The 17,695-nt window shown below is 37.2% G+C and overlaps 1 protein-coding gene across 1 annotated transcript in view; it reads right to left on the bottom strand.

The window, feature by feature from the left end:
• The window catches only part of LOC119250803 (histone demethylase UTY-like), a 129,839-nt gene extending 118,052 nt beyond the window's left edge, over positions 1-11,787 (bottom strand). Inside the window, exons 1-2 of the mRNA XM_054697750.1 lie at positions 11,733-11,787; positions 7,912-8,032 (exon numbers count right to left, since the gene is read on the bottom strand). Coding sequence (XP_054553725.1) covers positions 7,912-7,950 — 39 coding nt within the window. The 5' untranslated portion in view covers positions 7,951-8,032; positions 11,733-11,787. The remainder of the gene's footprint in view (positions 1-7,911; positions 8,033-11,732) is intronic.
• Positions 11,788-17,695: the final 5,908 nt, after the last annotated feature.

Raw genomic sequence — 17,695 nt, 5'->3', positions numbered from 1 at the left:
GGGCAATAAGACAAGAGAAAGACATCCAAGGAATCCAATAGGAAAAGAAGGAAGTCAAACTATCACTATTTGCAAGCGATATGATATTATACATAGAGAACCCCAAAAACTCCACAGAAAAGCTAATTCAACTCATCAATCAGTTCAGTAAAGTGGCAGGATACAAAATCAACACGCAAAAGTCAGTAGCCTTCCTATACACAAACAATAAATCTGAAGAAGAAGAAATCAAAAAAACCATCCCTTTCGTTATTGAAACAAAAAAAATCAAATATTTGGGAATAAATCTAACAAAAGAGGTAAAGGACCTATACCAAAGAAAACTATAAAACACTGTTAAAAGAAATAGAAGAAGACACAAAGAAATGGAGAGATATCCCCTGCTCATGGATTGGAAGAATAAACATTATTAAAATGGCCATCCTTCCAAAAGCAATATACAGATTCAATGCTATTCCAATCAAAATTTTCAATGTCATTCTTCAAAGAAATAGAACAATTATTGATGAAATTCATATGGAATCACAAAAAAACCCCGAATAGCCAAAGCTCTCCTGAAAAAAAAGAAGGGAATGGAGGCATCCACTCCCAGATTTCAAACTATACTACAAAGCCATAATCATCAAAACTGCATGGTATTGGAACAAGAACAGACATACAGACCAATGGAATCGAATAGAAAATCCAGAAATAAACCCACAGATTTATGGTCAACTAATCTTTGACAAAGGAGCAAAGACTATGCACTGGAGCAAAGAAAGTTTGTTCAATAAATGGTGCTGGGAAAACTGGGTCGCTACATGCAAAAGAATGAAGCTTGACCACTACCTCACACCATACACAAAAATCAACTCAAATGGATTAAAGAATTAGACATAAGACCTGAAACCATAAATATATAGAAGAAATATAGGCGAAACACTACGTGATTTGCACATCAAAGACATCTTTACAGACACATCACCCAAAGCAGTGATAGTGAAGGCGAAGATAAACAGCTGGGACTACATCAAATTAAAGAGCTTCTGCACAGCAAAAGAGACAATAACAAAAACAAAGAGAAACCCCACCAACTGGGAGAACATTTTTGCACCCAACACTAATGATAAAGGACTGATCACAAAAATCTGCAAAGAGCTGATGAGACTCAACAACAACAAAGAAAATAATCCAGTCAAAAAATGGGCAGAAGAGCTAAAAAGGAAACTTCTCTGAAGAGGAAATGCAAATGGCCAACAGGCATATGAAAAATGTTCAACATCACTTGTCATCAGGGAAATGCAAATCAAAACTACCATGAGATACCATCTTACACCAGTGAGAATGGCACATATTAAAAAAACTAGCAACAACAATGTTGGCGAGGGTGTGGAGAAAAAGGAACTCTTCTGCACTGTTGGTGGGAGTGCAAACTGGTACAACCACTGTGGAAAGCTGTGTGGAGATTTCTGGACCTACTAAACATAGAGCTTCCATAGGATCCAGCAATTCCACTCCTAGGTATTTACCCAAAGGACACAGAACATCAATTCCAAAGAACACCTGCACCCCTATGTTTATAGCAGCACTGTTTACAATAGCTAAGCTTTGGAAACAACCCAAATGCCCAAAAATAGATGACTGGATCAAGAAGATGTGGTACATATATACCATGGAATATTACTCAGCATTCAAAAAAGATAAACACATGCAATTTGCAGCAACATGGATGGCGCTGGAAGGGATCATGCTCAGCAAAATAGCCAGAAAGAAAAAGAAAAATACCGGATGGTCTCACTCATAGCAGGAATCTAGAAAACTTAAATAAGGGACCAGGAAAATGAATAACTATAAGAAAGTGAAAATCAAAATCAACAAAAAACTATGAACCAGAGACACTTTTAGGGGGGCAGGGGCGGGAGGGGAGGGATTGGGGTCAGAATGGGGGCGCTGCAATTGTATGGGGAATATAACAATAAAATTTATTATCTAATAAAAAAAAAAGAATTAAAAAAAAAAAAGTAAGTTGCTGAAAATCACTAGCCATTAAAGTAATGCAATTAAATCAAGAGTTATCAGTTGCTTACTATCAAAAACGCAAGAGGAGTTACAAGGATGTGAGGAAAAAAGAAGTCCTTATGTGCTATTGGTATAAATGCAAATTAGCACAATCACTGAAGAGCTGGGAGTTTCTTCAAAAAAGTAAAACTGGGCCTCCCTGGTGGCACAACAGGTTAAGCACCACACGATGAAGCAATCCACAGCCTCTGTAGCAGGAGTTCACTCAGAGGCTGGCCAGAGAGCAACCCACATGGTGCAGCAGACCTCTCCTGTCTCACCAGGTGCTCTCCTCAGCAGTGTATCTCAGTCAGGCTGCCTGTTCTGTTCCCCGTCTCTGGTGAATCCTCTCACACCCCCATCTCTGGCCCATACTCCAGCTCTTGTATGCATAAATAAATAAATCTTAAAAAGAAAAAGTTAAAACTATATTCATCACATGTGTTTAAGTAATAGTACCAGCAGGTATTTATATTTGAAGAGCATAAAAGAGTAACTTTAGGGGACTCCCCACAGTGGCGCAGCAGGTTGAGCTGTCCGCAGCCTCTGCAGAGCAGGTTCCATTCCTGGTTGGCCAGGGAAAACCCCACATGGCGCGGCAGACCTCTCCTGTCTCACCTGATGCTCCCCTCAGCAGTGTATTTTGTCATCTGCCTGTTCTGTTCTCCGCTCTGTCTCTGGGGAATCCTCTCACCCTCCCGTGCATTTAGCCTGTACCCTGGTTCTTGTATGCGTGAATAAATAAATCTTTAAAAAAAAAAAAAAGAGTAACTTTCTTAGTATATATTCACACTATTATTTACAAAAGCCAAATAACTTCAGTACCCGTCAGTGGATGAATGGATAAAGATAGGTCAAGATGACCCATCTTACAGCTACCTATTTACGTTTACGTCTGAAAACCTACAAACCACACAAGCCACCAATTTTCTTCACTCCTCTTCACTAAAACAATTTCATAATCTAATTAATAACTTCTATTTTATCAAGTAACTGAAATTTTATTTTTTTTAAAAGATTTATTTATTTTTATACAAGGCCAGAGGTGTGGGAGAGTGAGAGGATTCACCGGAGATAGACGGGGAACAGAAAAGGCAGACTGACGAAATACACTGCTGAGGGGAGCAGTGGGTGAGACAGGAGAGGTCTGCTTCCCCATGTGGGAGTCTCACCAGCTGGCCAGGATCGAACCCACGCTGCAGAGGCTGTGGACAGCTTCACAGTGCAGCACTCAACTTCCTGCACCCCCAGGGAGGCACAAGTAACTGTAATTTTAAATTAAAATAGCTTTCCCTGGAGAAAAGGCGATCAATTGCCCTTTAATGTTAACTATCTTTTGCCCTAAATTAACACAGGCGATAAATTTCAAGTTTCCTTTATACAATACCACAAGAAAGTTAAAAAGCAAGAACAGAAGAAGGGAACGCTCTTATGTTAACTAACAATTTCATAACAATTCTAGTAGTAAACAAAATATAAATCATTCCATTTTCATTAAAAAATGTTTAGAATTTAGAGATTGTATTTCTAACTCAATTGACTAATTTTATACTTTAAAAATTGCATTTTCTGGGGCCTCCCTGGTGGAGCAAAAGGTTAAGACACAGCACTATGAAGCTATCCGCAGCAACTGCAACATGAGTTTGATCCCTGGCAAGGGAGGTGACCCACATGGCACAAAAGACCTCTCCTGACTTGCCCGCTGCTCCCCTTAGCAGTGTATTTCAGTACAATACCTCTTCTGTTTCCCATTCTGTCTCTGGTGAACCCTCTTACCCCCATGCTCTGGCCTAAACCCCGGTTCTTGTACGTATAATTAAATAAATCCTTACAAAAATCATTGTTCAAAAAATAATAAAATATAAAACTGAATTTTCTATTTGCATTCCCAGGAAATTTAGAGCATAGAGAATTAGTGACTTCTTAAAGTCAGAAACTTACATTATTCTCTTTGGTGATCCACTTATATTGAGTTCTCTTATAATACTGTGCTTATTAACTTGGGATGGATTTTGATAACTCAGTAGATTTCTTTTGTTAGGGAAAACACACCAAAAATGTTCTACACATAACACACTGAAGAATGAATTGAAGTTCCAAGTAAAATCAAGTTAGTAGCTCACAGATTCATAGGATAATGAGTCCTAGGGCAAGTTAGGGTTAAATAAGCAGCTTCAGGGACAGTGTAGGGACTTCAGGAGAATTAAGGAAGGCTCTAGAATAAAGACAACAAATTCCAAAGGGGACTAATCACACACGCAGGAGTAGGAAACAACAGGAGATTCCTGAACAAGGATCATGAAGAAAAAATATGAGGGCTGGTATACAGAGACTTCGCTCTGGGCACAGAGACATTCAGGCAGTGAGACCACAGAGAACTATCCAAACACAAAAAGACTGCTGGAGCCTGAGGTACAACTTCACTTTGGCTTCCTTGCCCTTCGCTGACCTGGCCCCACCAATCTGAGAGTCTGTTCCTTCCTCAATAAACTTTTTCTGCCTATAAAAAATCTGCCCCTTCTCACTTGCTTGCCTGAACATCTATAAAGGCAGAGACTGAGCACTGTTTCCGGCTGGGAGACTAGGCCTGAAAATGTGTAATTCCAGTATCATTTACACATTAATATGCCAGTAATCTATTATGACATAGAGTGAAAAGTTTGGTTTTTTTTTTAAGATTTATTTATTTATTTATACAAGCACTGGGTACAGTCAGAAATGTGGGAGAGTAAGAGAATTCACCAGAGCCAGAGCAGGGGTGCAGAACAGGCAGACTGACGAAGTACACTGCTGAGGGGAGCAGCGGGCGCGGCAGGAGAGGTCTGCACACCTTGTGGCGGCCAGGGATTGAACAGGTCCTGCAGAGGCTGTGGGCAGCTTCGCAGCCCAGCGCTCAACCGCTGTGCCACCTGGGAGGCCCCAGAGTGAAAAGTTTTAAGACTCTGCCTTACCATACTATCCAAAAGCTTTCAAATTGTGAAGAATGCAATAACATGTTACACATTACAATTTATGCACATGCTTATTGTACAGGAATTTCCACATTAATATTAAGTATTATTATTAAACCCCCAAAATAGTAAAAGACATTAAATAACTTAAAAAAAAAATACAAAAATAAAGGCCAGTATTCAGGTCTTTTTATTTTCATTTCAGTGTTTGAGAGGAGTATTACTCAGCAGTGTTATTCAGGCATGTGTGAGGATTAATGCCATTTTACTATTTCATAATCATTTCATGATGAGGTGAATACAGAAAATGTTTTTATATCAATTTTTTATCAATTTTACATAAAATTAGTATATTTTATTTCATTATTCAAAGGCTACATCAAAGACCTTTGCTTAGAAATGCAAAGTAGGGAATTAAGCACATGGTGAATGAATTTGTCCACTGTACAGAGTAACCACCAGACAAGTCTTATCAAAGTGCAATAATAATTTTGGGATGTCTAACAGAAAAATGTGCAAATAAATTTAAAAACTTAAACTTTAATTTATTAACACTTTTTTTAATATGTAACTGTCTTTTTTTTAATTTTGTTTCTATTATACCGCTGTGAATTCCTAGCAAAATCCCCACCACCAATTCACCCATGAACCATCACACAATACAACTTATAAGAAACTGATTATGAAGGCTACAAAGAGCTCACAAGACTCAACAAAAACAAAGTAAATAATCCAGTCAAAAAATGGGCACAGCTTATTATTTGTACAACCCTATGCATTGTTTTTTCAAGACTGCTTCATCGTAACATTATTAGCTAAGTTAGGAAGGTAAAAATCTAAATTTTGTCCTGATAACATATGGCAAAACAAGGTTATTGAACATACTATCAATAAAAGCTACCAGAGTTAAAAATGAAATGATATTAAAGTGCAAAACAAAGAAAACCAAGAGGATATACTAATTTTATCTCAGAAACATTGCTCATTGTGTATTCAATTCAGTTTCACAATTACCACTACTGGTGAAGTGCGTGTCTGCAAAAGTGTAATTAAACACGAAAGCAATAAATTCATCAGAACTCAGAAACATATAATATAAAAAAAAAGATAGAAATCAAAGTAATTATTTGGAGGAAATATGTATTAATCTAACCAAAGCAGATACTCACTACCTTATGAATAAATTCAAGTGATGTCTGTATTTTTTATAAAATATCACTCAGGTCACTAAGCCTAGAAAACCAAATATTGTCAATGTATTATTCAAAGGCTACATCAAAAACATTTGCATGGGCTTCCCTGGTGGCGCAAGGGGTTAAACACCACACTATGAAGTAATCTGCAGCCTCTGCAGCATGAGTTCAGTTCGATCCCTGGCCAGCAAGGGATCAACCCACATGGCAAGGCAGACCTCTCCTGTCTCGTCCGCTGCTCCCCTCAGCGGTGTACTTCAGTCAATCTGCCTATTCAGTTCCCCACTCTGTCTCTGGTAAATCCTCTGGCCAGTACCCCAGCTCTTGTATACATAAATAAATAAATCTTTAAAAAAAAAAAACAAAACTTTGCTTGGAAATGCAAAGTAGAGAATTAGGTACCATGTTCCTTCAAGTATGTATCAACTCAGGATATTCAAGAAGTAACTAACAGAAAGCCAAATAACAAAATAAAACAAAATAAAAAGCAACATTTTGTGTATTTCAATCTGGCGAACACACAAATATTATAAAAGCGCAATGTTTTCCTAACCTTTACATTTTACATGTGACAGTTATTTAAAAGAAAACTTATTTCCAGACATGGGTATACTTTATATTAAGATTTTCTTGTGAACAGGGCCTCCCTGGCGGTGCAAGGGGTTACAACACAACATATGAAGCTGTCTGCAGCCACTGCAGCACAAGTTTGATCACCAGCCAGGGAGCTGATCCACATGGTACAGCAGATCTCTCCTGCCTTCCCACTGCTCCCATAAGCAGTATATTTCAGTCAGTCTTCCTGTTCTGCTCCCCACTCTGTCTCTGGTGAATTCTCTTGCCCCACACACCTCTGCCCTATACCCCAGTTCTTGTGTGCATAAATAAATCTTAAAAAAAAAATATTTTCTTGTAAACAGAAGCATAACCTTATGGTATTGAGAAATACAGTACAACACTAGAAATGCATTTTCTCCACATTTTGAAAGTTCATTTTAAGAATACAGCATGTAATACATACAAAATAAAGTGTGTTAATTTGTTATTTATTAATAAACTTCTGAACAAGAGTAGGATTACTAGTGGTCTAGTTCTGAGGTAGTCAAAAGTTATATTCAATGGTGCAAGTAGTTAGCAACAATAGTACTTCATGAGGAAATTGTAGTTATAAACTACATAAGCCCATAATCAATAGATTTCTAAATAATTTATTCTGAAAACACAACAGCAGTGACCAAAAGACAGGCTGGAGTCTAGCAAGAAAAAGGAGCTGCCTCCAGAATATAAATCTACATATCCTTTCCTATTCAAGAGATAAAATGCTAAAAAGCATTTGTTACAAAAATTTCCTGTGCACATGCCCTCCTGTTACAAAGTTCATATGAACTGATTCCTCTTCATTTCTATGGCAGTCAGTAACTATAGAGTACTTTAGAATTCAAATGAGCACTGCTTCCTAATTACAAAACAGTATTTTTAAAAAAGAAACAAAAAATAAAGCACCATGTACTAAAGTAGCAAATTTTAATCTGTGTCTATTTTGTGCAGTGATACCAAGCTTTCAGTTCATACCCTAAATTTGTTCTTTTTAAAAAGAACATTAAGTAACATAAGTTCCAGCATCTCTATCGTCTGCAGATTTACACACACACACACACACACACACACACACACACACACACACACACACACACACGGTAACGTATCAAGGGACAATGCCAACCACCTACCTTTAAACTAGATTCATAGTCTGTGTTCACTTTGAACATAAGCCCAAGTCGTAAATGAATTTCCTTGGCTCGACAAAAGCTGGGATCAACATAAAGCACTTCTTGAAATGCTTTAATTGCCCTTAAAGAATATAGACATAAGAAACTGTAAGATTTTACTATTTACTTGTATTTTCCTTCGTAGCGCAGGAAATATTTTGGTGACACAATTTTAACACAGATGACAAAAAACATTATGAGTAGGAAAAAATATAAAAAAAATAGTTTATATCAGCTGATTTTTTCCTTTGCTTTCTCAGATTATTCAACAATAATTAAAGTTCTGGGCCTCTCGGGTGGCGCAAGTGTTAACTATGAAGGTCCCCGCAGCCTCTGCAGCACCTGTTCAATCCTGGGTTGGCCAGGGAGCAACACACATGGTGCAGCAGACCTCTCCTGTCTCCCCGCTGCTCCCCTCAGCAGTGTATTTCAGTTAGTGTGCCTGCTCTGTTCCCCACTCTGTCTCTGGTGAATCCTCTCAGACCCCACAATTCTATTTGTACCCCAGTTCTTATATGCATAAATATTTTTTGAAAAATGAAGTTTTAATAGCATTTTCTTTTCTTTTTTTTTTTTAATAGAGGCATGCTTTATTTATTTATTTGTTTGTTTGTTTATACAAGCACTGGGTACAGTCAGAAGCACGGGAGGGTGAGAGAATTCACCAGAGCCAGAGTGGGGAGCAGAGCAGGCAGAAGGACCGAAGTACACTGCTGAGGGGAGCAGCGGGCAGCAGGAGAGGTCTGCGCGCCATGTGGGACCCTCCTCCGGTGGCCGGGGAGCAGCCGGGGATCGAACTGGCGCCTCAGGCGCGGGCAGCTTCGCAACCCAGCGCTCAACCGCTGCGCCACCGGGGAGGCCCTTTAATAGCATTTTCAATGTAAATAATGGCTTTTTCTGAAATTTCTCAGAGGGGAACAGAGTAATGTTGCTAAAATGTCAAGAAGGGAAGAATATTATTCCTGATTCTACTCTGATGCCTATTAATAAAATTTTAGAAGCTTTAATTTTATAGATTGTATTTTACTTTATGAACTAAAAAAAAAGACTACGAATGTGTTATGACATATGGATGACTTTTATTTTTCCATAATGAATCCCATCAATACAAAATAATTTGTGAAAACAAGCATTCTTATTACTCTTTTAGCAAGGCAGTGTCACTTTTATCATAAATCAAAGACCCATGCTTATGGGGTGGTTTCATGTAATCTTCAATCTTCTTTTGTCATAAATCCAATATATTCTAATATTTATATTGTCTTAATTACTGTGTCTAACAGACACTGCCTCATCAAAGAAGTAAATACAGGAATGCTGAATATGGGCCTCCCTGGTGGCCTCAGCCCTACCACCACTGCTCCATGAGTTTGGTCCCCCAATGGTGAAGTCTGGTTCCCCTCTCCAGTCTTGCATTCTGTTCCCCTCAGCAGTGGATTTCTGTAGATCTGCCTGTTCTGCTCCCCACTCTGTCTCTGGTGAATACTATTAACTCCTGCACCTCTGGCATATACCCTGGTGGGGAGGTGGTTGGGCACAGGCTGTCCACAGCCTCTGCAGTACGGATTCCATCCCCGCCAGCTGCTGCTCCTCTCAGCAGTGTATTTCAGTCATTCTGCCTGTTCTGTTTCCCGCTCTGTCTCTGGTGGGTCCCCTCACCCTCCTGCACATCTGGCCTATAGCCCAGTTCTTGTATAAATAAAATAAATCTTTACAAAATAAAAATTAAAAAAAAAAATAAAAATTTCCTTTTAAAAAAAGCCAAATAATTTTTTTTAAGTATTTCAGTTATGTGATTCTTATTCCAAAGTAACTGTAACAGAAACAAAAAAAAGAATTTTTTACAATTTCAATGACATTTATCCCTTAACATCTTATGGTCCCTATTAAAAATACTGAATGTTTGCAAAGCTAATTTGCTGTGTATACTATAAAAAGATGGAGATAATAATTATAGCACAATTTAGGATAAAATATGCCCATCCTTTAATAAGCTATGTTAGCTAATTGAGCTCCTACCTCTCACACTGTGTAGTTACATATGGATTTATTTTAACGCTAAAGTTTTTAATTTAACCCTAAGATATTAAAAAGTTAGGAACGAACATAGACAATTAGAAGAGATTTTGGTGGTGAATGGAAACTAGATGTATGAATTCTAATGCTGCATGCATGTAAAACTTATATAATGATATAAACCAACTATTATTCAATAAATATTTGACATTCCCAATAAAAAGCAAAAGTACAATTTAAAAAGACATCTTGTCCCACATTCATCTTACAGAATTAATTTCTAATATAATTATATTTATTTTTTAAGGAAATAAATTCATTACTATTCAGTTGTTAATACAATCCAGGTAAATGAAATATCATTTCACACAAGATTGCGACGGTCTAGAATCTCTAAAACTGATGCATGTACCAAAAAAATTTACACTGCAAGGGAAAATAGTATGAAAACTTTCAAAAGCATTTTGAAAGATAGCCAGTTTTTGGGAGAAACAAAGACATACAAAACTGGCTACAAAAGACAATCTTTTATAACTAAACAGATATAGTCATATACATATTAAAGTAAATTAGTATGTGATCTACAATAATGTACAGTTTTATATCCTTACATATTTTATATTCACATCATCAATTGTCTCATCTTCAATTATCATAAGTAAGCGAAACAGTTTAATATGGGGTACATTTCTCTATTCCGACACTATAATTCTGTCCCCAGTCTCACACTAGATTTGATCTAAATCTGTTCTGGCTAAAATGAATACACTTAATTGTGTGTATATATTGATAAATTATACAATTTGTATTTAGTATCTAATATTTTAAAATCACTCAAATCTTGACAAAGAACAAAATACAACAAATTAATACATTTAGTGTGACTCAATAGCCTTATTTTGAATTATGTCGAACTAAAAGTTTTTTATCAATCCCATCTCTTAATTTTGTAACCTCCCATATTTTCTCCATCTCAGTGATCACAAGTCTTATAAACCCAGTGTCATTCACAGCTGTACAAGAAATACATTTTTTTCTCTGTAAGTCTGAAATTGTCTTTTAAATTAAAAAACACAAGGCATTCTTCTGCTATAAAATTAATGGTTAAATAGCAATGAATAAAAATGAATATATTTTACTTTCCCTATCAACAAACTAAAGAATTAAACTAATTGAACTCTAGGATCACTTTTAATTTTGAAAATTCAGACTTGAGAATTTTGTGAGGGAAACTTCATCTATAGCCCTTAAAAATGGTCCTGTTTCAGTTCTAGGTTTTAGAAGAATCACTACAAAAGAAGGCAGATAGCTACAGTTTAAGATTTATTAGAGCAATGTGTAATTCATGAGAAAAAGTATTAAAATTTTAAATTTAATAAAATATTAAAACTACAATTTTTTAATTTAATAAATTATTAAATTTACAATTTATAAGCTCATTGATTCTAAACTCTTATATTTTTTTATCAATTAATCCTCAAAACTAAAGAAGATAGTATCATTATTCCTAGCTTTAGGATGTTTATAGTTCAAAACCAAGTTAATCAGAAGGTATTAGCAATAGCAAATATGTTGACTACATGTAACAAGAGCAAACTCTTATTGAAGTCTACATAGATAAATATGAAGCTGGTAAGTTTTAAAAGGTGAATATGCTAATACTAGAATGTATACTAAAATAATATTTCATGTGTTTCTCATACTTGCACATATGCAAATGCACGCACTGACACACAGACACAAACATCTAGCATAAGTAAACTTACCAGTGAAATGCATTGTAGTAGAAGTATACCAAACCCAGGCCATATAAAAAGGCAGCATTCTGTTAAAACAAACAAACAAAAAATAATAAAAGCCTCAAATTTTTCATGCTACTTTGATGTAGCAAATCAGGTTTTTATGTTCTTAAAATTTTGCCCTATATTCTAATATTTATGAAAGAAACAATAGCTCAGAGAAATTTTATCAAGCACAAGTGAAAACAATGTTTTTAATCATAAATTTGTTCTAAATGACAGAAAATCACAGCAAACTATTAAAGAACTAACCCTGAGTATTATACCTCCACATTTTAATAAAGGTACAATAATATGAACAGTATTATACTATGACAGAATTAAACTTAGTGGAAGGGAACAAAAATGCCCATAATTTACCTCTTCAACAACTAATTAGAAAACAATGAAACTGGACCCCTATCACAAATGACTTGCAAAAATTATTCAAAATGGCTCAAAGACAAAACATAAGACCTAAGAATATAAACCTTCTAGAAGCTTATCTAGGGAAAAATACACAAAGAACTGATAAAAAAAAAATACAAAGAACTGATAAAAAAAATGGTAATAATTAAGAAAAGGCAAAGGAACTAAACATGTATTTATCCATGGAAGACTCCAAATGGCCAAGGGTACACAAAAATATATAAGATCACTGATGATAAAGGAGGTGAAATTAAACAGTGAAATATCATTCTCAAACCTGTTAGAAAGCCAAACATAACAAGTGCTGGCAATGTTGCAGACAAAATGTAAATTGCAGACCAATGTAAACTGGTATAGGCACCATGGAAAATAAAATGGAAGCACTTGAAAAATTAAAAATAGAGCATCAATTTCAACTCTGGAAATGATACAAAGATAATAAAAATGGACAATCAAAGAGATACATGAATGGACAATTCATCAATTCAAATGATAGATATGTACACGGAAAGTACATACAATGAACTGTTTTTCAGACATTAAAGAGGGCATTCTACCTTTTGAGAAAACATGGATAGATCTTAACCACATTATGCTAAATAAGGTAAGTCAGAGAAAAGACAAGTGTATGGTATCACACCTAAGTGGTATCCAAAAAGAAACTAAATTCATAAAAGGAGACAATAAAAAAATTACCAAGGGCTAGGGATGCAGAAATAAAACATTATTCAAAGGTACAAACTTCCAACATTAGTAAAATAACCCCCAGGCATGAAATAGAGAAATATATTTTATTGTACTCACTGAACTTACATCAACTGATGGAGGGCCACTGACAGGATAATGGGCTTTAGCCAGAATATAGTCAAATGCTTATATCACTTGGACACAAAACCATATTCAGATGGATGTTTGAACAAATACTTGGACCCATCAAATTCATATGATCATAAGGTCACTGCCTCTGAATCCTGGCAACTCATATATGCATCCCCTTAAAATCATAGTTAACTGTGAAGTAATGGCAATGTATGAGAGTAATCCCCAGAAAAGGGTAGGTTCCCCTGTTAAGGGTGGGTCAGGGAAGAGTTGAGAAGCTAGAAGCAGCAGAAGGAAGAGAGAAGAAGGACAAAGCAAAGAAAGGAGAAGACCTGGAAGAGGCATATGGAGCAGAGAGACATGTGAAGAAGCCGGGCTTGCTTCTTGGCCTTTGGCTGGCATCAGGAACTTAAGACACATGGAAAGAGACATGTGAGTGAGAGACCCATGGGGAGGCTGATAATGCATCCTTTTATCTTGACTTGGATTTCAATATTACTCTTTTCCTTCCAGGCTTGCCTGTCCTCTATTGCCCTTTTTCTAAAGGTCCCCACCAGAAGGTGTCTTAGACATGTGACAAGTTTTCAGATTCGGTGGCCCTGCTTTGGGCCAACCCTGTTTGGCAGGGCATTTACCCACCATGGGATGGGTAACCTTGGGTGTTTAGCTAAAAGTTATTTTTAAAATAGAATACTCTCTCTTCTATCACACACTAACTGTATTAAAATTCCTTTGGCCTAATTGCCCCTCACCATGCCTGCAATAGTAGCAATATTATAATATTGAGGCCTAACATGACCTTGAAACAACTAAAAAAGACATGGCAACACCTCTAGAAGATCTTCTGTAATATTTACATTTGCCCTTGATATTCTACTACTTAAATACTAAGATATTTTGCCATGCTAGTTTTTCTCAATTACCACAGAAAAGGATTCCCTTCTTTTTGCCTCTCAATTCAAATGAAAGCACGAAGAGTGCAAATTAGACAAATGGCAGTCTCACTTTCAGTTCAATGAAATCATTGTTTCCTGGTAGAAGCATTCCTCCCTCTGGAACACCTGGTTTTAGGAGAGTATAAAAGGTACTGTGGAAAGGAAGCAAAATTTTTCATAGCAGGTCACTGGGGGTAATAGTAAGTGGCACACAGGTAACTTCAACAAGCTGACATTGATTACTAAAAACACCTCATCAAAACAATTCAATTATAAATCAATTACAAAAAAAAACTAGGCAATACACAACTGTGAAAAATCTGTAACATGGACATGAGTCTGAAGCACATATGTGGACAACACTAAGATCCCAAGAGAGAACAAGCAGCAGAGTTTGCACACACCCCTCACCCACCCCCCACCGCCCATCATGAAAAAGCCCACAAAACTAGCTCATAAAAGGAAGTCCCAATCCCTTCTTCATGAAAAAACTGCTCCCTTGCAAGGTATTTCAATAAATCTACTACATGCCCCAAACTTGAAAATATCTGATTCTCAGACTAAAATAAATAGTGCTTTTGCAATACTGCCTGACCCAAATACAAACTAAATAAAAAATCTGGCCTATAAACGTCATCTTCAACTATAACACCATTCTTCAAGTAGACCTCTTCTGCCACAGCCTAGGCAGAAGGCAGAAATGCTAGTGACTGAACTGAGGAACACCATTGAAGCTGGCTGAGGGTGAAGGAGAGGGGTGATGGACTGCCTTTGTTCTTGACCAGCAGCAAATAGCTTTTATTTTTTTTTTGTATTTTTTACATCATTTTCCATTTTTACACAATGTATGCATTTTCATCTTGGTTATAGCCTCCATACAATTTCCACCCCCCTTGCTTTAATATATTTTTTTTTTAAGATTTATTTATTTATTTATTTATACAAGCACTGGGTGCAGTCAGAAGCGCTGGAGGGTGAGAGAATTCACGAGAGCCAGAGCCAGGAACAGAACAGGCAGAGTGACGAAATACACTGCTGAGGGGAGCAGCGGGCGAGGCAGGAGAGGTGGACAGACCATATGGGACCCTCGCTGGGGGCCGGGAATCAAACCAGCGCTGCAGAGGCTGCAGGCAGCTTCGCAGCCCAGCGCTCAACTGTGGCACCAGAGGCCCCCCACCCCCCTTGTTTTGATCCTACTCCCTTTTCCCCCGTCAAAGAGTATTTCTGGTTTATAGTTACTTGTTGATTTTGATTTTTACCTTACTATAATTCCTCTTTTTCCTAGTCCCTCATTTAGGTTTTCTAAATTCCTGCTATGAGTGAGACCACCTGGTATTTTTCTTTTTCTTTCTGGCTTATTTTACTGAGCATGATCCCTTCCAGCGCCATCCATGTTGCTGCAAACCGCATGTTTTTATCTTTTTTGATTGCTGAGTAATATTCCATTGTGTATATGCACCACATCTTCCTGATCCAGTCTCTACTTCTGGGCATTTGGGTTGTTTCCATAGCTTAGCTATTATAAATAGTGCTGCTATAAATATAGGGGTGCAGATGCCCTTCTGAATTAATATTTCTATGTACTTTGGGTAAATATCTAGGTGTAGAATTATATCCAAATCTTTTTAGAAAATTAATGGGGAAAAAATGATCTTAGGAATGCAAATGCAGAAACCCCACCTTCTTTAAAACCAAAGAATAATTTCATTGAAATACAAACTTAAGGAATATTTTCTTATCTGAAGGAGTTGGCAAAAAAGAACTACTTATAAAATGTATTAATGAAAAAGCTCTCAGTATCATTGTAAGTATTGGTAAAGTAACTATTTCTTAACACAAGAAACAAGTAAACTATTCTTTCAAATTTCAAATGGCCAGAATTTTTCATGAAAATCAAGAGCTCTGTTGCTGTTTGACTTTGTGTCTTACCCCCCAAGACACTTATTATATAAAAATTAATTATAATGGTGCTCACACAAATTGTAATAGAACAAACAAAACCAAGTTTTGATTTTGTGATTTAGAACGCCATGGGCTTCCCCGGTGGCGCAGCGGTTGAGCGCTGGGTTGCGAAGCTGCCCACGGCCTCTGCAGCGCCAGTTCGATCCCCAGCTGCTCCCCGGCCACCAGAGGAGGGTCCCACATGGCGCGCAGACCTCTCCTGCTGCCTACTGCTTCCCTCAGCAGTGTGCTTTGGTCCTTCTGCCTGCTCTGCTCCCCGCTCTGGCTCTGGTGAATTCTCTCACCTCCCAAGCTTCTGACTGTACCCAGTGCTTGTATAAATAAATAAATAAATAAATAAATAAATAATAAATAAATAAATAAATAAATAAATAAGTATGTAAGTATGTAAGTATGTAAGTATGTAAGTAAGTAAAATCTTTAAAAAAAAAATAAAAAAGTACTTATTGGGGGAAGGGTATTTTAAAGGTATTGGGAAGAATTTAGTGTCAAAATAAAAGTAATCTTTGTATGTAGTGTTATTAAGAAATAAAAACAAGAGGTGCACCCTTGTGGTAAAAGGTGTTAAGACACAGCACTACAAAGCTATCCCCAGCCACTGCAGTATGAGTTTGATATCCTACCAGGTCAGTAACCCACATGGCACAGCAGACCTCTCCTGACTCTCCCGCTGCTCCCCTCAGCAGTGTATTTCAGTCAGTGTGCCTGTTCTGTTCCCCACTCTGTCTCAGGTGAATCCTCTCACCGCCCCTGCCCCGCATTCTGGCCTGTACACCAACTCTCGTATGCATAAATAAATAAATTTTTAAAAAGAAAAAAAAAGAAGAAAGTGGGCCTCCTTGGTGGCGCAAGGGGTTAAGCACCGGTATGAGACAATCTGCAGCCTCTGCAGCATAAGTTCAATCAATGGCCAGCCAGGGAGCAACCCACATGGTGCGGCAGACTTCTCCTGACTCACCCGCTGCTCCCCTCAGCAGTATACTTTGGTCAGTCTGACTGTTCTGTTCCCCACTCTGTCTCTGGTGAATTCTCTTATCCCCCACACCTCTGGCCTGTACCCCAGCACTTGTATACATAAGTCTTTAAAAAAAAAAAAAAAAGACAGAAAGAAACTGGGCCTCCCTGGTGGCGCAAGGTGTTAAGCACTGCATTATGAGGCAATCTGCAGCCTCTGCAGCACGAGTTCAATTCCTGGCTAGCCAAAGACCAATCCACATGGTGAAGCATTGTCTCTCCTGTCTTGCCCGCTGCTCCCCTCAGCAGTGTATTTCGTTCAATCTTCCTGTTCTGTTCCCCGCTCTGTCTCTGGTGGATCCTCTCACCTCCCGCATCTCTGGCCTGTACCCCAGCTCTTGTATGCATAAATAAATAAATAAATCTTAAAAAAAAGAAAGAAATAGAAAATATGAACAAACCAATAACAAGGAAATTAAATCAGAAAACTCCCAGCATGATTTTAATGAAATTGAACATTTATAACCAAATAGAAAGATACCAATTTTCATGTAATTGGAGAATATTGTTAAAATCGCCATCTACCAAATGCCATCATAGATTAAATGCAAATTCTTATCAAAAGTCCTATAATTTTTTAAAAAAATACAAAGAACAATTGTAAATCCATATGAAGTCACAAGATACTAAATAAGCAAATCAATTCAGAGACATTGAAATAAGGCAAAATATATTCTCCTCCCTAATTTCAATGTACATTACAAAACTATAATCAAACCAGTATGGTAGTTGCATCAAAAGACACCAAAGGTCAAAGGAACAGAACTGAGAGCATGGAGATAGCCCACGCAT

The sequence above is a fragment of the Talpa occidentalis genome, unplaced genomic scaffold (genome assembly GCF_014898055.3).
Source record: "Talpa occidentalis isolate TD23 unplaced genomic scaffold, MPIMG_talOcc4v2.1 talOcc4.18, whole genome shotgun sequence".
NCBI lineage: Eukaryota > Metazoa > Chordata > Mammalia > Eulipotyphla > Talpidae > Talpa > Talpa occidentalis.
Note: the sequence above shows the minus strand (reverse complement) of the source record. Positions and strands in the feature narration are given on the sequence as shown.